The sequence below is a fragment of the Humulus lupulus genome, chromosome 7, assembly GCF_963169125.1.
Source record: "Humulus lupulus chromosome 7, drHumLupu1.1, whole genome shotgun sequence".
NCBI classification, from domain to species: Eukaryota; Viridiplantae; Streptophyta; class Magnoliopsida; order Rosales; family Cannabaceae; genus Humulus; species Humulus lupulus.
In genome coordinates, this window is record NC_084799.1 from 205,582,194 (window position 1) to 205,603,694 (window position 21,501).

Sequence of the window (21,501 nt, forward strand, 5' to 3'; positions counted from 1 at the left end):
GAAGTGTACATAAAATGTACCTCAATAGTAAATTTTTATATGACCCCACATATGTATTTCCAAAAATATATATTTTTACTCTTGTTGTAAAAGTTGTTTAAAATATAAATATAGCATCAATTTTATTGGGTTTCATGTTATATGAATATTCAACTAGGCTATACCATACTCTGCAAGTCCAGCCAATCAGTTTTGGTAGTTATGACCGTTAATAACTGAAGACTTGGTCCTTAAGTAACATTGTCTATCTCTCACATTCAAGATTGTACAGATGAGTTCCTATTTGTAGCTTTAGGACTAATCACCCCGAAAGAATAAGATTATTACCTACTGTACTAGTGTGTGAAAACCAGAAAGAGTGTTAGCCAACTTTGATTATGTTTGTGAGCTAAGTTCATAAAGCCTAATAGAATTTTGTAGAAACTTGACTGTTACTCTTGAGGCCATTGCTGCCTTCCTTAGGATCCTTTTTGCTTCAAAAGTTCATTTTATGCATATCGTTTTGAAGCTAATAAGGAGGACCATAGACAATCAAAATATGTTGTTATTAGTTTCACTCAATATAAACAGGTTTCTTTCCAAGTTAATTAAGCAAATAAATACATAAATGATCATCAACACACCAATATATCCTTACAACCAAAACAAAAATTCTATAGCCAGCGTTGAACTTTCGGGCTGAAGATGCTTGGTCCACCCAAATAGGTAGATTTCAAAATCTGTATCAGAGGAGGAAACTGCATCCACCCAAATAATGTCACAGGAAGGCTAGCAAGGAAAAATAGAGTGATGACAAATCCAGTCTCTTTGTGCAACATGATTAAAAGGGCAGCACAAAAAGCTATAGTCATTGTTGCAAGAGATAAGAAAAGAGTGAAAAGACCTATTATTAGCTTTGTTGGTAAGGATTTGAGGAAATCATCTTCTGCATAACGCGATGTAAGAATTCCCAGAAACATTAATACATAGGCAGTTGATGAGAATAGTGATATAGCATCTGATATAATGAAAATCTTAAACAACTTTTTGCTCAAGAATATGGGATAACCCGTGTCTTGGTTGTTCCCTCCAGGAACACTAAATGCGACGGCGAACATTATTGTAGCGACGAGAGAACCAACGAGACTGCAAGAACTTGCCGTATCTTTCATCCACTTTTCTCCAGCATTCAACAATGGCTCATGTTTTTGTGTGAACAACTCTCGGGGTGTCAATCCTTGTGTGTTCTTGTACCACTTATGTCGAGGCAATGTAATTGTCTCTACTTCCTACAAAATTGTTATCAATTCTCAAAAAAAGTGTTATAGAAAAGTTACTAATTACACCTTGATTGATTTTGATTTGAAATGAAATATCATCAACTGATTGCGCGCACCTTAAACCATTGTAGTTCTCTTTGCATTTGCAAAGCAGGTCCAGGGATCTTACTTAGTTGATCAGAAGGTGCGAGAAGTCCAGCCATGTGTAGCATGGTGTTCTTTGGAGAACCAACTCTAGTTGCGATCACTTGCTTAGTAGAAACTCCATGCAAAAGGCGATAAACTTGCGATTGTCGACTTTGAACGGCCGCCATGAAAGCATGTGTCTTGTACATCTCACAGCGATGTATGAGCTCAGGATTTGCTTTTGCTATACCAACAAAGATCTCAACAAGCCCTCAAGCAGCAGCAGTGTGCAAGGCATCCTTCACTTGCTCCTTGTCTAATGTTTTTAACATTCGGGAGAAGTGGTCTATGATTGTCGAGCAATAATGGTGGCACAATTTCATTTCATAGATATTCTTTATTCCTAAATAGAGACATAAATTGATAGATATTACATTATGGTTTTGTTAGGGAAAATCAAAATAGCTGTTTTTATGGGAAAATTAAACTTTAACTATTTTTTAAAACACCAGTATATTTGAATAAAAAAGCCTCAAAATAAATAGTTAAAACAAATACTTTAGAGAGCTAATGATATGTACCTAGAATGTCGAACATAGCTGATACAAAGCGACGTTTGAATGTACCTAGAAAGAACAACAATCCATATACATATATATGTTAATGATTTTAGGTGCTATCACTTACATATTAAATGAAAAAATTAGTATTATTTTACCACTAACTAGTCCCAAACTTTAATCTGTCATCAATTATTACCTAGATTTATAAATATTTTTCATTTTTATGCTTAAGTTTTATTTTTATTATAAATTTGATTATATTTTTATCTAACTGTAACATATATTAAAATTTTAAAAAAAATATTAATCTTTTACTTATTTATAGAAGTTGATTATGTGCTTTTTTTTTGTTGGAAATTTATTAAATGACTAGAAAAATTGAATAAAGACAAGCTATTTTTAATAATGTTGTTAATGTATATATTAGCTATAAGTAAAAAAATAATTGGGAAAATATGTCATGGAAAAAAACTAAAAGAATTTCTAAATTTATATATTAGTAATTTTGTGTTATTGTTTATTAATAAAATTAAATGAATGCTTGTCAAAATATTTTTTAGAAAACAGTGCATACATAATTATGAGTAAATGACTCATGAAAATTAGAATTAAAAAAAACTCGAAAAAAACTAAAAGAATTAACAAATTTATATATTATTTATTTGGTTATGTGTTAATTTAATTTTCTGAGGTAAATTGTTTGCTTTTATGATGATTGAAAAAATTACAATTAATTTAATATGTTTCATGTTATAAATGAAATGTACTCATTCATTTATATTGTAACATAAGTTAAATATTAGCGTAATTAATTTTTTATATTTGTTTTAATAGCTTATGTGTTAGGGGTAAGAAAATAAATAATGTTTGAACATAATAAATAAATAAAAAATTAAATCTGAGGAGAAACATGAAACAACTTTATCAATAATGGATTAAAGTATGGGAGCAAATTTATATTAAAATAACTAGCTAGGGGTAAAAGAAAACATTGTCAAAAGTGAGAGGTAAATTGACTAATTGTTCTTCAAATTGTGGCGGGACACTTTTTACAATGATTCCCAATAAATTTACCAAAAAAGAATGTCTTTGTAGAAAATTGCCTATATTTTTTTATCATCTCTTTTTGTAAGTGTTTGAGAAAATGACTTAATTCTTAGAATCAACTTAGTCTGAATACTCTTATTTATAGTAACACGAATTACAACTAATGACTTAGTTACAACAGAAGAGTACAATTAAACACCCTTAATAGACTTAACGAACTAAGTAAACAATGCTTAACTGACCAACTAACTAATACTGTCTTCATCCGCCCTTAAACGAAACGATCTTAGAAGGACTGTAAGTTTGCCTCGCAGAATGAAGAACCGAACAGCTAGAAGATGTTTGGTGAAGATATCTTCAATTTGATCTTCAGTATGAATATACTTGACAACAAGTTCTTTTCTTAAGACTATATCATGAATAAAATGGAAGTCAATCTTTATATGTTTCGTCCAAGCATGAAACATAGGATTGACAACCAAGTGAGTTGTACTGATGTTGTCACACCACACTACTGAGTAGAAGGAACAGAGATTGCAAGTTCTCTGAACAAAGATCGAAACCAAGCGAGTTCAGCAGCCACACTAGCTAAGGCCCTTTCGGACTCAGTGCTACTTTGGGACACTACGTTTTGCTTTGAAGAAGACCATGAAACCAGGTTATCACCAAGGAAAATACAATAAGTGTAGTGTGGTAGGCTTAAGTGTTAGAGCACCTCTCAAATATCTCAAGTTTCTCTTTACTGCCAACCAATGAGAATCAATAGGAGCTTGCAAAAATTGACAAGCTTTATTGAATTTAAATGAAATTTTTGGTCTAGTCAAGGTGGCATATTGCAGGGCGCCTACAATGCTTCGATATTCACTTGCACCAATGGGAGAAGGAACAAGTGACCAAGTCTTATTTTTGTGAAGAGCAGCTAGTTCACTTTCCATTGCAACTTTCCAAGATGCATTTTGAAGAGCTTGCTTGTAAGTGGTAGGCTTAGAGAAGTCAAGATTGATAGAAGCAAGTAGAGCTCGAGGCTTAGTAATCCCATTTTTTGAACTGGTGACCATTCTGTGCATATTCCGAGGAATAGTAGGTTCCTGCAAAATAGTATGGATAGTATCCTCACCAATAGGAGTTGTAGATTCAGATAAGTTGTTAGTAACAAAATTAGTTTCATTAAGAGTATTCGTAGATTCTTGTAAATGACATGCAGAAGAAGGAACCATATTTGTGGACTCTATTGGTGGTAGAATGGGAGTGTGATTAGTTGATGGAGGATTTGATGGAAGAACATACACATTATGGAGGGACGGGATAATGGCTGGAGTGAGGGAATGAGTGGAGGGTGGTGTCGTGGGTTTGGGAGTAGAATAGGGAAATGTATACTCATAAAAATAACATGTCTAGTGATATACATACAATGAGAAACAAGACCAGGAAGTACCCTTTATGTATTGTGTTATACCCAACAAACATGCACTTAGATGAGCAAAATTAAATTTTGTGCTTGTTATTGGGTCTGAGATAAGGAAAGCACAAACAACCAAAAGTGTGAAATAAAGAGTAATCAGGAGTTCTATTATAAAGAAATTCATAGGGAGATTTAGAATCAAGTACAGGAGTTGGTAGTCTATTAATAACGCAGAAAACAACTCTAAATGCAAATATCCAAAACTGTAAAGGAAGACAAGCATGAGCTAACATAGACAAACCAGACTCAACTATATGTTTTTGTTTTCTTTCGACATGACCATTCTGAGCCGATGTATATGGACATGTCTTTATAAGAGAGATACAAGAGCTAAGATATTTGGTAAAGTTTCTGTATTCCCCACCATCATTACACTGGAAGTGTTTAATGCAAGTGGAAAATTGATTTTCTACCAAACTTTTAAACTGATGAAACACAGTAAGAGCTTCAGTCTTAGCTTGAAAATGGTACAACCAAACAAAATGTGAGTAATCATCAACAAATATGATAAAATATCTAGAGCCATATGCAGCTAAGTGAGAGGATGGACCCTATATATCTGAATAGATCAGCTTAAGAGGTTGTGTAGCTTTAAAATCAGAATGTGGAAAAGGTAATTTGAGACTTTTACCAAATTGGTAAGATGAATAAACTGAAATTTTATTGAATTTATAAGAAATATTACATTGTTTTAACACTGAATTTACAATATCAAAATGAGCATGGCCCAATCAGGCATGCCACACAGAAGCTAAAGACATTGATTGACTATTATTACAATCAGTAGACCCTGCAAAACATGAAGACGAATGGGAAAGAAAACATGTTTTGAAGTGAGGGATGGTGAAAGGAGCTTGAAAACGGTAGAGACCCTTATGAAGTCGACCTTGATGAAGAACATTCTTCGAAATAAGGTCCTTAACATGAAAAACATCAGAGAAAAATTCAACAGAAACAGAATTATCAGTACATAGGCGAGAAACACTGAGTAAATTGGAACATGGAATGGAGCTTGAACCAACAGAAGAAATGGGGAGTTTATGGCCATTACCTACAGTCACCTTATCTTCACCAAAGTATGAAGATGCATTGTCAAGATTGTTGTGATGAAGAGTGAGGTGATGAGAAGCACCAGAGTCAAGAATCCAAGCATCTTCTTGAGGTGAAGGTGAGGCAACAATCATTCCTTGAGGACCAGTAAAAGGTATGTACTGCAAAGAAGGATCAAACATTCGGTAACATTGCAAACCAACATGGCCAAATCTCCCACAAAACTGACATTGTGTCTTCAACGTCCGAGCACTACTTGTTAGACAAGTGTCGTTGGAAGCACGAGAATTACGGTTTTAGTGATTAGAAGGGCATGAGTCTCGACTAGAATTTTTGGGTGGAGGTCGATTATTGGACCGATATGGATAACGAAAGGCAACATTTTTTTGATTGTTCATACCTTCTTTTTTTTGAAAAAGAGAGAGAGGTCAATGGAAGTTGACCTCCTCCCAATAAAATTGAGAGCCCTCACTTATGGCGGAGGAAAACCGTGGTTACAAAAAGGAATAAATAAAAGGAAAAAATCCCACAAACAAACCCACCCCAAAAAGTTAAGTCCAAAAATTTCTCCAATCCCTAGAAAGATTAGAGAAAGCGACTCCAGCAAAACAATTGTTTCTATACACCCAAGTAGCCATCCAAAATTGGATCTTTTCCCAAATATTATCTTCTGAGTTGGAGATATCTTCGAAGATTCTGTTATTTCTCTCTAGCCATAGAGCCCAAAAAGTTGCCAACACAGTAGTTTGCCAAAGACAGGAAACCCTTTTTCCGCCCCCTAACCTAGATAGGAATAGTTGAGAACAGTTAGAGGGCATACACCAAAGAATACCAAACTCATCGAAGACTTTCCCCCACACCTCTCTAGAAAGAAGACACTCCAAAAATAAATGGCTGGTGGATTCCCCTGCCTGCTTACAACAAGGGCACCACCCAGGAGACAAACAATGGTAGGGTCTTCTTCGTTGCAAATTGTCGTGGACATTTAATTTGTCGTTGAAAACCAACCAACCAAACACTTTGACTTTAGAGGGAGAAACACTTTTCCACAAAGGTTTTGCCCACTCCAGAACGGAACCCAAATGAGCATAACTAAGCCTCCAAAAGGCCGACCTGCCAGAGAACACTTCATTAACGTCTGGTAACCAAGCCCTACGATCCTCCAAAATGCCTGGCAAAGCCACCCTCTCTAACAAAAGTAATAACTGAGTAAGACTGGTGATCTCCCTGTCGAACAAATTCCTTCTAAAACGCAAATCCCAACCCTGATTTTCCAAGCCCGAAGCTCCACCAAAAACCATCACATCCTTAACCAAATAGTTCCTGGATGTAGAAATAAAAAATAAATCTGGGAATTGATTCTTTAGGGGAGCCCCACTAATCCATATATCTTCCCAGAAACGATCCCTTTTCCCCACCCTAAAACATTTGATTGTTCATACCTTCATCCATTGTTTGTTGTTGTTGAAGACAATTTTCATGGGTAGACTAACAACGTCTTCAAGAGATGTGCGATTGGAATTAGAAGTAACAGAGACCACAAACAAATTGTACTAAGCACTAAGACCTCCAAGAATGTACAAAATGTGTTCTTGTTCAGAAACATGTCCATAAATTTTTGCTAGGTAATCCACATAGCTCTTGACACGCACAACATAATCCATCATGGAAAAATTTCCCTTCTTGGAAGTTTGAAGCTGTAATCGAAGCTGCATAATTCGAGCTTTAGAAGCTCTTGCAAAAACTCATTATAGAGCACCCCAGGCAGTAGCAGAAGTAGTGTGCCCAACGATCTGAGACATAATTTTAAGGGTTAGAGAAGAAAAAATCCTTAGAAAGAATTAGACGATCCTCATGACGCCATTGAATGTATTCAGAAGTCAGAGTCTGAGTGCCAGAGATGTATTGAGTTGGAGCCTTGCATGTCCCATCAACGTAATCATCAATGCCATCAGCGTAAATCACGTTTTCCATTTGAGTTTTCCAGAGAAGAAAGTTCATCTGGTCAAGTATGACAGGCAGAGTGTGATTGAGGGCTTGAGCTAAGACAACAAAAGCATCGGTAGTAATGGAGGGAGCCAAAGTTGAAGCAGCAACAAGTATGAGAGGGTGAACATCGGAACCATAATCAGAGCTAGAGGTCAACATTGATGAAGAAATCAAGAACCGAGAAAGTAAGAGTGAAAAGGTGAAATGTGATCAAAAAGAAAGAACGAGGATCTTTGGTTGTGATACCATGTAAGTGTTTAGGAAAATGACTTAAGCCTTAGAATCAGCTTAGTCTGAATACTCTTATTTATAGTAAATGAATTACAACAAATGAGTTAGTTATAACAGAAGAGTACAACTAAACACCCTTAACATACTTAACAAACTAAGTAAACAGTGTTTAACTAACCAACTAATATTGTCTTCACTTTTTACAAAGATTTTCAGAAAATTCAATCTCGCTAGTTTGACATGGTAAAAAAAAATATTTTTCTTGTAGTGTGATCAATACCATTCTAACTTTTTTAAACATAAATAATTGGCATGATTTTTTTGCCTCATCAAATATTTTTCTACCAACCTGAGAGATTGGTGTCGCTTATTTTACTTTGGTTATCTTCTTCATTCTGGACATCTATGCGGGTGTCACTGTTTGCACTATCATTTTTCTGTATTGGAATACCTAAAAAAAAAAAAGAGTATAAGATGTCTTCGATCAAAACAATACCTCTGTTTATATAGTAAAAACGTAACAAGTTAGTAGTTTAATTTGGTATGATTCTTCAAATTCATGCTCTTAATGTTTTTTTTCTTTCTTTAAAAAAATATCCAAATTAGTGAAGAAATAGTTATGTTGGTATGTACATACCAATATTGAAAACTATAGCCAAAATCACAGCTGACCTAAGTGGTAGGGGCTCTAAACAAAATTTGTTTTTTTTAAAAAAAATTATATATAAAATGATATTTTTCAAAAAAAAATTGGGCCTCATTATATGGGGCCCTAAGCACAGGCCTGCTCTGCCTGTTCCTAGGCCTGGCCTAGCCAAAATATATTTTGCTTATAATATATATGGAAGAAAAACAAATTGCATGCGACATGTGTATATATAAAGTCTTATTTATAATTGAAAGAAAAAGATGGTTAGAGTTGATGTAACTAACAGTCATAAATCCATTGTTGCCAAAATCTGAGCTCACATCCACTGCGAAATGAAGAAGGGTCAATATTTTCAGTCACTACAAGAATGGGAAATTGGCCCCAATTATTAGAAGTAATAGCCACTTGGGGACATCGTTCCAACAAGTGCAAGGCAATATCTGTTGAGTAAAAAAAAACATAAACATATTTAACACAAGAAAAAGAATAAGAATTCACAAGACTTTGAAGAGAAAGAGAACATTTACAATATTACTTTGTAAAATAATATTCTTTTTATAATTATTTTGTAAAATGTTCTCTCAGATAGGACGTCAAGAATTCAAGCAAGATGTCAATGTTAAAAGTCATTACCGTATCTAGAATGCTCTAGAATGTTCTAGAATATACTAGGAAGAACATAGAACATTTTAGAAAGTTCTTGAATAGCTTAGAACTAATTAGACAATATAGAAAGTTCTAAAAACATTTAGAAAAATGAAGAAAGTAGTTAAATAAATTATAAAGTTAGAAAAGTCTAAAAAGATGTAGATGTTTCCTTGGTAGCCTATAAATACAAATGTAATGTGTGTCCAAGTTAGTAGCAAAGTGAGTGTCCCAAAAGTGAGTAAAATAGTGAGTACATAAAGTGCATCCAAAAGTGTTCCAAAGAGTGTAAGCTAGAGTGTTTAGTGTGTGTGGTCAAGAATTGTAATCAAGTCTTGGTGTAATTACGTCTATATCAATAAAGTAATTACGTTTTCACGTGTTGTGGCGTCCAACAAGTGGTATCAGAGCCGGATCGGGGTCGTACTGAAAGAGTCCTTTGTTGAGTTTCTTAGAGTGATCGTGTGTGGTTTAGTACTACAGAGTTGGAACGATGGGTGACCTTCAAGTGGTCGGCGGAATTAAGAAACTTAACAACCAAAATTACAACACGTGGTCGATGCACATGGAGGCATATCTCCAAGGCCAAGACTTGTGGGAGATCGTTGGTGGAAATGAAGTCACACAACCGGAGGATGCAACCGCTTTGAAGAAATGGAAGATTAAAGCGGGCAAAGCCATGTTTGCGATTCAGACCACAGTTGAAGATGAAATGTTGGAGCACATCAGGCCGGCAAAGACACCGAAGGAAGCGTGGGATACTTTCGCATCATTGTTCACCAAGAAGAATGATAGGAGATTGCAGCTTTTGGAGAATGAGCTTCTCTCAATCAGGCAGTGCGACATGACGATCAACCAATACTTCACCAAGGTAAAATCTCTTTGTCGCGAAATCTCTGCATTAGACTCTGCTGCTGGCATGTCGGATGCTAGATGTAGAAGAATTATTATTCATGGATTAAGGCCAGAATTTAGAACTTTTATTGCTGCAATACAAGGTTGGCCAACCCAACCTTCTCTTGTTGAATTGGAAAACTTGCTAGCTGACCAAGAAGCGTTAGCTAAGCAAACATCAGGAATCTCATTAAAGAGTGACGAAGAAGCACTCTTTAGTGGTGATAAGAAAGGTCGATCTCGACCAAATGCTAGCAAAAATTTTAAGAAAAATGATGACAAGGATAGTCATCATGGAAGCTCCCAAACAGGGGGAGCTCAAAAGAAAGACAACCGGCGTGGCCAGTCGAAGAATAACAATAAGTTTGATGGGAAATGCTACAACTGTGGAAAGTATGGCCACATGGCTAAAAGTTGCTGGTTCAAGAAGAAAACTGCAGAAGGTAATGCAGCCACGTCAAATGCATAAAAGACAAGCGATGAAGAATGGGACGCAAAAGCATCTTTCGCTGTGGAGGAAGAAAAATTAGCTCTAGCAGCTACTGTTCCAGGAAAGATCGACTACAATAATGATTGGATAATCGACTCTGGCTGTTCAAATCATATGACAGGAGACGAAGAAAAGCTGCAAAACATAATAGAATATAAAGGTGGTCGTGTAGTGGTAATAGCCAACAACTCAAGATTACCGATTGCTCACATCGGTAAAACAACAATCACTCCGAGATTCAGCTCAAAAGAAGTTTCACTCCAGGATGTCTACCATGTACCTGGGATGAAGAAAAATTTATTGTCAGTAGCGCAACTTACGGCGTCGGGCCACCATGTCGTATTCGGTCCTCTAGATGTCAAGATCTACCGAGACCTTGAAATCTCTGGAACACCGATGATGAGAGGACAACGTTTAGAGTCTGTCTATGTAATGTTAGCAGAGTCAGCTTATGTAGACAAGACTCGAAAGAACGAAACAACAGATTTGTGGCATGCAAGGCTAGGACATGTCAGCTATCATAAACTCAAGGTGGTGATGAAGAAATCTATGCTGAAGGGTCTTCCTCAACTCGAAGTTAGAACAGAGACTGTATGTGCTGGCTGCCAATACGGTAAGGCACATCAATTACCGTATGAAGACTCAAAGTTCAAAGCCAAAGCATCGTTGGAGCTAGTTCATTCTGACGTATTCGGGCGAGTCAAGCAACCATCGATCAGCGGCATGCGGTACATGGTTACATTCATTGACGACTTCTCACAGTATGTATGGGTGTTCTTTATAAAAGAAAAGTCCGAAACTTTTTCAAAATTTAAAGAATTCAAAGAAATAGTCGAAGGAGAAGTTGGCAAGAAAATTCAATGTCTGCGAACAGACAATGGCGGTGAATACACATCAGATGAATTTTCTCAGTACCTACGAGAGTGCCACATACGCCATCAATTCACATGTGCCAATACACCACAACAGAATGGAGTAGCTGAGAGGAAGAATCGACACCTTGCAGAGACATGTCGAAGCATGCTACATGCGAAGAATGTTCCAGGAAGATTTTGGGCAGAAGGTATGAAGACAGCAGCTCATGTGATCAATAGACTTCCCCAAGCAAAGTTAGGGTTCATTTCACCCTTTGAGAAACTGTGGGGTTGTAAACCTGCAGTAAGTCACTTTCGAGTGTTTGGCTGTGTATGCTACGTGTTCGTGCCAAGTCATCTACGTAGCAAATTTGACAAGAAGGCAATTCGATGTATCTTTGTGGGATACGATAGCCAAAGAAAAGGGTGGAAGTGTTGCGATCCTAATACTGGAAAGTGTTATACATCAAGGAATGTGGTATTTGATGAAGCCTCATCATGGTGGTCACCACAAAAGGAAGAGTTGCCAGATTCTAAGGAAATAGAAGACAATTTGCAGAAGAAGATGGGGGAGCAAATTGTTGAGTTACCTTCAACTCCAGAAACAGATGAAGAAGAACAAAGTGAAGAAGACAACGAAGACACAACACAGAGTCCATGGCAAACAGGAGTGCATCAAAGAACAGAAGATGATGCAAACAATGTCCAACCAGAACTTCGGAGATCAACAAGAGCGCGGAAGCCAAATCCCAAATACGCCAATGCTGCTGTAGCTGAAGAAGAGAAGTTCAGAGAGCCGGAGTCATATGAAGAAGCATACCAGAACTCCAAGTGGCTTGAAGCAATGAAAGAAGAGATAACTGCGTTAGAGAAGAATCAGACTTAGGAGCTGGTGCCAAAGCCGAAGGAAGCAAAACCCATTTCGTGCAAATGGGTCTATAAGGTAAAAACTCGTCCTGACGGTTCAATTGAAAGATACAAGGCTCGCTTAGTAGCTCGTGGATTCTCTCAACATTATGGGCTAGATTATGATGAGACGTTCAACCCAATTGCCAAGATTACAACAGTACGAGTCTTGCTGGCGCTTGCAGCTAGTAAAGACTGGAGGCTATGGCAGATGGATGTAAAGAATGCCTTTCTACATGGAGAATTAGATCGAGAAATATACATGGTCCAACCAAAAGGATTCGAAGATAGAGCTCATTCGGACTATGTCTGCAAACTGAAAAAGGCGCTCTATGGATTGAAGCAAGCTCCACGAGCATGGTATGGCAAGATTACTGAGTTCTTAATGAAGAGCGGTTATACCATGGCGCATGCAGATTCAAGCTTATTCGTCAAAGTAAGGGATGCAAAGATTGCAATTGTCCTAGTATATGTCGATGATCTCATCATTACTGGTGATGATGAAGCAGAGATTCGTCAAACAAAAGAGAACTTATCAGTTCGCTTTCAAATGAAGGAGCTTGGAGAATTGAAACACTTTCTTGGATTAGAAGTCGACCGAACTGAGGAAGGTTTATTTCTCTGTCAGCAAAAGTATGCTAAAGAATTGTTGCAAAAGTTTGGAATGCTCGAATGCAAGCCCATCTCAACACCTATGGAAGCTAATGCCAAGTTATGTGCTCATGAAGGGAAGAACTTGCAAGATGGAGCAATGTATCGGCAACTTGTAGGTAGTTTAATCTACCTTACGTTAACTAGACCAGATATTTCATATGCAGTTGGAGTGGCAAGTCAATATATGCAACAACCGAAGAAGCCTCATTTGGAAGCAGTGCGACGAATGCTAAGGTACATCAAAGATACTATTAACTACGGCCTCTTATATAAGAAAGGTGACGAGATTAAGATAGTTGGATATTGCGATGTTGATTATGCTGGAGATCACGATACTCGTCGCTCAACAACTGGATATGTATTCATGCTTGGATCTGGAGTTGTATCTTGGTGTAGCAAAAGGCAACCAACGGTGTCCTTGTCAACCACTGAAGCAGAATATAGAGCAGCAGCAATGGCAGCTCAGGAAAGTACATGGTTGATGCAACTAATGAAGGATCTACATCAATTTACAGACTATGCAGTGCCACTTCATTGTGATAATCAGTCTGCTATTCGTCTAGCAGAAAATCCAGTATTTCATGCAAGGACAAAGCATGTGGAAGTGCATTATCATTTTCTGAGAGAAAAAGTGCTTCAAGAAGAAATAGAGATGCAACAAATCAACACAGATGATCAAGTTGCTGACATATTCACCAAAGGACTAAGCACAATCAAGTTTTCAAAATTCAGAACTCAACTAAACCTCGTCAAAAGAGAAGAAGCTTAGAGATTCGGTAATGAGGGGGAGTGTTAAAAGTCATTACCGTATCTAGAATGCTCTAGAATTCTAGAATGTTCTAGAATATACTAGGAAGAACATAGAACATTATAGAAAGTTCTTGAATAGCTTAGAACTAATTAGACAATATAGAAAGTTCTAGAAACATTTAGAAAAGTGAAGAAAGTAGTTAAATAAATTATAAAGTTAGAAAATTCTAGAAAGATGTAGATGTTTCCTTGGTAGCCTATAAATACAAATGTAATGTGTGTCCAAGGGAGTAGAAAAGTGAGTGTCCCAAAAGTGTGTAAAAGAGTGAGTACATAAAGTGCATCTAAAAGTGTTCCAAAGAGTGTAAGCTAGAGTGTTTAGTGTTGTGTGGTCAAGAATTGTAATCAAGTCTTGGTGTAATTACTTCTATATCAATAAAGTAATTACGTTTTCACGATCCAACAGAATTACCCAAAACAAATATATTATGACCATATATAACTATTAAACAAAAGGAAAATTACTCGATTTACATATTGTTTTTATTTTTTATACGTTATACTCAATTTACTAATTAAACATTTCTCCCACTTCCTTTTCTTCTCTCCCAAGTCAAACACCCGAAATGAAAATATACTTATTAGTTGAGTTGAAATAAAACAATAGCAAGCAAGAACTAAACCTCTAATGGAAAACAAACTTAATTATTTTAAACAAAATACGACAAAAATAATTTACAATGAAAATAATAAAATAATTCATTAACAACCCAAATACACCTTTCAAGAGATCAACTATATCTTCTATATAATCATCAACTCTCTAAATTTGAATAGAGATGTAGTAGTGGAAGAAAGTATATATATTTCTCTATCGTACTTCATGCTACTAAAAAGATAGCCTTAAAATATTATAATTTATTTATTTACATTTTGTCCAAATAGCTTTAATTTATTTTATGTACACGTACGTGAAATCAAATATCATCATAAATTATTATTATTATTGTTGTTGTTTTTGTGTATTATGATTCTAAAAGTTTTGGAGTTCTATGTATAATTTTTTTTATATTAATAATTATTCTTCCGTAAACTCTAGAAGAAAAAAAAGAGAGATACAACGACTGGAATCTTTTTCAAAAATATATTCCTTCTGTGAGAAAAAAGATGGAACAAAAGATAGGCTAATGAAATGCACAGACATGAGCATGGCACAATGGTAAACACACAATACCTAATTAAAATTTATTTGTAGTCTGGTTCGACCAAAGCCATTATTATTATTATATGGGAAACCCGTTGAAAATGGTAAGAAAAACTTCATTGAACAAAAGAGGGCATGAACCCGAAAACAGAGCAACCACACGAGCATGGAGCTCAAAACAAAGAGCTAGACATAGCTAAGCTAAAAAGAAAACAAGCTACACCAAACTAAACCAACAAAGTCAACGAAGATGAAACTTAGGTGGGGAGACCACGCCAGCTGGATGTTCCCGCCAGCACAGTAGCAGCCAAGCCAACACAAAATGCTCAACCTCAACCGACTTAGTCACTACTAACTTTTTCTGCAGTTTTTTTTTCAACAATAAATAAAAAGCACAGAGAAAAAGTTTGAAAAACGCAGTGGAAAATTTGAATGAGTCACTTTTCTCCGCAGTTTTGGGTCTAGAACTGCAGAAAAAAAGTGTTATACTTTTCTCTGCGATTCTATACCCAAAACTGCAGAGAAAAGTGAGAAAAGTGCACTTTTTTATGGGGTTTTGGGTATAGAACCGCCGAGAAAAGTACTCCTCCACCTACTTCAACCCAATACCCTATTTTTCCCTCTCATTTGCACTTAATCACTTCACAGAGAGGCACGGCCGTAGCTCCCACCATCGTCCCCAGCCACGGGTAAGCCCCATATTGTCCATTTTTTTTTGTTTTTTGTTTTCCATTTTCTTGCATATTAAAGCTTGAAATCATGTAAATATACTTAATCTTGATTTATTTTGAAGTGTTAGGGTAAAAATGAAGAAATATTGTGTGGTTTTAATGGGGATTTCAATGTATGTTTATATGGTTATTTTTAAAGATTTTTCTAATATTTTTGAAATTTTATATAAGATTAGAAGACATTTTCATTGTTTAAAACATGTATTGATCACTAAAACTTGATTTTTTTAATGTATATTTCGGTTTTAGGGTATTTTTGTACTATTTTATTTATAATAATGTTGTTTACATAATTTTTTATATTAAAAATTATTGCTTACATAATTTTGTATATTATTTAGGTAATGGTTTTTTTAAAGTATATTTTTGTTAATTATATTATTTTAGGATCAATTCAATTACCATATATTTACTAATGTTTAACCTTTTATTGTAGGAAATATTTGTTTGAGTGTGAGGTGCGTTGAAATTGTTGAATATTAATTTTGAAAGTAAGTAATAATTACTACTTAATTTTTTTATTTTTATTTTTTATATTTACAAACTATTGTTAGAGGAGTTTGAATATATTAGATATTCATCCATAGTGAAGTGGGTTCTGAGATAAAATTGTGTGCTGCGGAGATAACAGAAGGTTGAGAACATGTCTCTTAGTGAAGTAGGTTTTGGGAATTTTTTGTGTGCTACAGTGACTTATGGTTGAGAACATGCATGTTGTTTGTTATATGTTTTGTTTGATGTGAATTTATAGGTAGATAACTTGGGATATGCTATAAATACAGAGGAAACTCTGCCCAATTTTTTTTTGATGATATTAATTGAACATGTTTTATAAGTTACTATATATAATAATTATGTTTTTGTTTATGTTGAAATTGTAAATACATATGAATTTTGGATATGTTATAGAAATAAATGAAACTCTGCCCATTTCATTTTATAATTTAATAATTGAACATAATTTTTTCAATTACTATATTAATTTTCTTTTCATTATCGACTTAAGAATTAGGTAGATATTATCATTATGGATAAGTCATGGATTCTTGAGAATAGAGAAACACAACAATTTCAAGACGGATTCAACCAATTTTTAGAATTTTTCCAAACAAATTGTAGAGATCCGGAAAGAATTCATTGTCCATGTATAGATTGTGGAAATGGATCAAAAGGAAATATTACCATGATAAAAAATCATGTATTTTGTCGGGGATTTGATACAAGTTATCGTACATGGTATTGGCATAGGTTATCATTGAAAAATAATAATCCATATCCATTCGGGAGGCGAGGGTTGATGATTTGGGTTATAGTGATTTTGACGATCATCCTATGGAATTGCTCGATGAAGCACAAGAAGAGTTTGTTGATGATCCTTCAAAATTTGATAAATTGGTTAGAGATGCAGATAAACCATTATTCAATGGTTGTCTGAAACAAAGATTACCAGCGATGGTAAAATTTTACAACATTAAAGCAGAAAATGGAGTTAGCGATAAATGTTTTAGTCAATTTTTAGCTGCTTTTAAAGAGATTTTGCCGTCAGATAATTGCTTCCCTGAGTCTACGTATGAAGTGAAGAAAACTTTAAATTGCATAGGCTTGAAGTATGAGGAGATCCATGCATGTCCGAACGATTGTGTGTTATATCGTAAAGAGTATGTAGACATGGACACTTGCCCAGAATGTGATTCACCCCGCTACAAACCTAACAAGAGTAAGGAGATTAGAAAACTTATTCCTCAGAAAGTGATGTGGTACTTGCCTTTGATTCCGCAGCTTAAGCGATTATATCGAAGTGCAGAACACTCTGAAAACTTAATATGGCATGAGACTAGGCGAGTGAAAGATGGTAAACTTCGACTTCCTGCAGATTCGCAGGCTTGGAAAAAAGTTAATAACTTAAATCCAGAATTTAAAACTAAAGCAAGACATCTTCGTCTAGGTCTAGATGTCGATGGTGTAAATCCACACAAATCTCTAAGTAGTAGGCATAGTTCGTGGCCTGTCTCCAATATGTTGCACTAACACAAAGGCTATTCGTCTGTCGAATGGGCACAAAATTTGTTATATGGGTCATAGACAATATTTGCCCCTAAATCATCATTATAGGGACAAAAAAAAGCATTTGATAGTGATAAAGAACAAGGTGTTGCTCCTTTGTCACTTTCGGGGCAATAAATTCTTAAAGAAGTAGAGAAAATTGATTTCAAGTATGGAAAAATAAGAAAGAAAATGGATGTTTCCAAAGGGAATCAAATTTTTTTCGTCTCTCTTACTGAAAAGATTTACCTGTTCGACATTGTTTGGATGTCATGCATATAGAAAAAAATGTGTGCGAAAGTATTATAAGTACATTACTTGATATTCCCGGTAAAACTAAGGATGGTTTAACTAGTCGTTTAGATCTTGTTGAAATGGGTATACGAACTGATTTAGCACCTGAACAGAAAGGTAAACACACATATTTACCTCCTGCTTGTTTCATGTTGTCCAGAGAACAGAAAAAAGTTGTATGTAAATCATCATTTGCAGAGATGAAAGTGCCTAATGGCTATTCATCCAACATTCGAAACTTAGTATCCATGGGAGATTTGAAGCTAACGGGTATGAAATCACATGACTGTCATATGTTGATGCAACAACTACTTCCGATTTCTATTCGGTCAGTATTACCGAAAAAAGTTCGAGATTGTTTAACGAATGTTTGCATATTCTTCAATCATTTATGCGGAAAAGAATTAGAAATGAAAAAATTGGATGCATTGCATTGTAAGATAGTGGAAACTCTATGCAACCTTGAAATTTTTTTTCCACCATCCTTCTTTGACATTATGATACATTTAATGGTTCATCTAGTAAGGGAAGCCAAGTTGTGTGGACCAGTTTGGGCGAGATGGATGTATCCATTTGAAAGAAGTATGAAGGTGTTGAAAAGTTATGTGCGTAATCATTATCGTTGGAAGCTAGTATGGTTGAATGTTATATATCGGAAGAGGCAGTAGAATTTTGCTCAGAATACATGAGTGGGGTTGAGGCAATCGAAATCAGCAAACCACGAAATAACTCAGATGGAGTTGATAAAGGACTACGAGGGAACGAAATAGTGATCACCGTGTCTAGGGCAGAATTAGATCAAGATCAATTAGTTGTGTTGCAAAATAATCCTAAGATTCAATCATATATAATGCAAGTAGATAATATATTTCAATCATATATATTAGAGTAGTGATTTTCTTTTTGTTGTTTAAACTTTTTGTTATTTCTTTTATGTTTCAGTGATCACATAGAGTTATTACAGTCGATGATTCCAAACAAGGTTAAAAATAAACAAAAATGGGTTATAGATGAGCATAATAAAACGTTTTGCCAGTGGCTGAAGAATACAATTTTGACGAAGTTGGGAGAAAAAAATCATGGACTGTCGACTGAGTTGAAGTGCATATCTCTTGGAGCAAGCATTGATGTAATAAAGCTTCAAGCTTACATTGTTGAAGGGAAACGATTTCATACTAAGTAAAAAGATGATGCTCGGCTGGTTCAAAATAGTGGAGTAAGTGTAGTTGCAGAAGCTATACATTTTTCCAGTGCAAAAGATAATAACCCAATTTCAGGCACAATGACATACTAGGGGATTGTTGAAGAAATATGGGAGCTAGATTATTCATTATTTCGTATTCCTCTTCTTAAATGTTCTTGGGTAGACAACAATACTGGAGTTAAAACTGACGAACTTTGATTCACTCTGGTTGATTTAAGCAAGAAGGGAAGCAAGAACAATCTTTTTATCATGGCTGCGCCTCTTAAATGAGGCAACTCTAGAGTTGTCCCTGGTTAACTTTCTAGTATCAAGTGACTAAACTAAGGTGGATTTGTGGTAAATATAGTTCAGCCACTTGATACATTTTTCAGTTGCTCACGTGGATACCTTATATCCAATAACAAGTCTTAGTTGGTTAAGTTAGTTATTACTAACCTCTAGTCTCCTTCCTTAGATTGGCCATCTTTTTAAGAGAGCTACTACTCAGTTTAGAGGACACAAGAAGATTAGAAGAAAGTTGAGAGAAGATTTAAGTTGTAAAATTTGTACTGAGTGTTTTTGAGAGCAAGACTCTCTTTTTGTAGAAAGACTTGTAATTTGTATGAGTGTATTGCTGAAGCTTCTTGATCAATAAAACCAAGCCAGAAGGGCAGTTCTATCAGTGGATGTACGCTCTCCAAGAGGGAGCTGAACCACGTAATTAATTTGGTGTGTTATTTCCATTTTTGCTCTGTTCTTAAACTTGTTATAATTTACAAATTCATTTGCAAATCTGTTCTAGCCATAATTCTCTATTATTTCAGTTTTACCGGAATCTTAGTACTCAACAATTGGTATCAGAGCCAGGTTGTGTTGAAAGTTTCAAGAACCAGGATTTTTCACACCCAAGATTCAGCAAGAAAAGGCAGCAGCTAAATTTGAAGTGGACAAGTTTATAGGGACCAATGACTTCAGTCTATGGAAAATAAAGATGAAAGCTTTTCTGGTTCATCAAGGGATTGCATATGCAATTGATAGCAAGGCTTTGGTAGCACTTGGCGAAGACAAAAAGAAACAACAAGAAATTCAAACCAAGGCACATAGTGCAATTATATTGTGCCTAGGAGATGAGGTGCTTCGAGAAGTATCAAATGAGGAGACTGCCATAGAACTTTGGAACAAATTAGCATCAATTTATTTGAAGAAGTCCTTGGCCAATAAACTCTATCTGAAGAAGAAGCTATATACTCTAAGAATGGATGACACCAAAGAACTCAGAAAACACCTAGATGACTTCAATAAGATCATCCTTGATCTGAACAATATTGGGGTGAAACTAGATGAAGAAGATCAAGCCATTATACTGCTCAGCTCACTACCAAAGGTATATGAACATTTCGCTGATACTATACTTCATGGAAAAGAAACTCTAACTATGTCTGAAGTGAAAGCAGCCTTGAATTCCAAGGAAATCCAAAAGAAATCAGATGACAAGAATGAAATCAGTGGTGATGGACTCTTTGTAAGAGGAAGAACTGAAAAGAGAGATTTCAGAGGCAGCAGGAATAACAAGAATCATGGAGGACATCGTTCAAGATCTAAATCAAGATCAGCTACTAGGAAAAAATGTTACTACTGCAAGAAGGAAGGTCACTTTAGAGATGAGTGTTATGCCCTAAAGAACAAACTGAACCGTGACAAAAATAAGGAGAAAGGAGAAGTTGATGTTGCATCAAACGAGTATGACTCAGCAGAAGTCTTGACAGTATCAAGTTCAGATTCAGGTGGTGAATGGATCTTAGATTCTAGATGCTCCTTTCACATGTGCCCAACTAAGGAACTTTTCTGTGAATTCGAAGAAATACAAGGAGGTACTGTTCTTCTAGGAAATAATAAAGCCTGTCAAGTTAGGGGAATTGGTTCAGTTATGATGAAGATGAATGATGGTATAGTCAAAATAATTCAGCAAGTTAGCTATCTTCTTGAACTTAAAAGAAATCTGTTATCTATTGGGATGTTTGACAGAAAAGGTTTCACTGTTAAAGTTGATAATGGAATTCTAAAAATATCAAGAGGGCCATTAGTTGTTATGAAGGGGGGACTCAACTAGATGGAAGGACTATTAGTTGTAAAGCTGCACCAACTATAAAAGAAATGGAAATTAATATGACAAACTTATGGCACTTAAGACTCGGCCATGTCAGTGAGAGAGGGTCACTTGAGCTAGATAAACAAGGTGTTTTCAAGGATGGTTTGAGTAACAAATTATGCTTTTGTGAGGAATGTGTGTATGGAAAGAGCTGTAGGTTAAAATTCAGTACCGGACAGCATACAACAACATAAAAACTCAGCTATATTCATTCAGATTTATGGGGTGCTTCTAGAGTAAAAACACTTGGTGGTGGCAGCTATTTTTTTAAGCATAATAGATGACTTCTCTAGAAAAGTATGGGTGTTTATTTTGAAGAGTAAAGATC

The 21,501-nt window shown here is 35.5% G+C and overlaps 1 protein-coding gene across 2 annotated transcripts; it reads right to left on the reverse strand.

Annotated features, from left to right (window-relative positions):
- Window positions 1-581: 581 nt before the first annotated feature.
- LOC133789227 (ankyrin repeat-containing protein NPR4-like) lies at window positions 582-8,782 on the reverse strand. Of its 2 annotated transcripts, XM_062226992.1 has the most exons (5): window positions 8,661-8,782; window positions 8,077-8,178; window positions 1,967-2,011; window positions 1,376-1,788; window positions 582-1,268 (listed from the first exon to the last, which is right to left on the reverse strand). In XM_062226992.1, the coding sequence occupies exons 4-5, from the start codon at window positions 1,592-1,594 to the stop codon at window positions 654-656; spliced, it is 834 nt and encodes a 277-aa protein (XP_062082976.1). In that variant the 5' UTR covers window positions 1,595-1,788; window positions 1,967-2,011; window positions 8,077-8,178; window positions 8,661-8,782; the 3' UTR covers window positions 582-653. The 2 variants fall into 2 exon arrangements, with proteins under 2 accessions (XP_062082976.1, XP_062082977.1); XM_062226993.1 differs by lacking the exons at window positions 1,967-2,011; window positions 8,077-8,178; window positions 8,661-8,782 and having other exon boundaries at window positions 1,376-1,795.
- Window positions 8,783-21,501: the final 12,719 nt, after the last annotated feature.

Excerpts from the sequence above, each read along its gene's own strand:
- LOC133789227 (XM_062226992.1), bottom strand. The coding sequence starts at position 1,594 with ATGTACAAGACACATGCTTTCATGGCGGCCGTTCAAAGTCGACAATCG. Across the intron at positions 1,269-1,375 it reads GAGAACTACAATGGTTTAAG|GAAGTAGAGACAATTACATT; the intron begins GTGCGCGCAATC and ends ACAATTTTGTAG.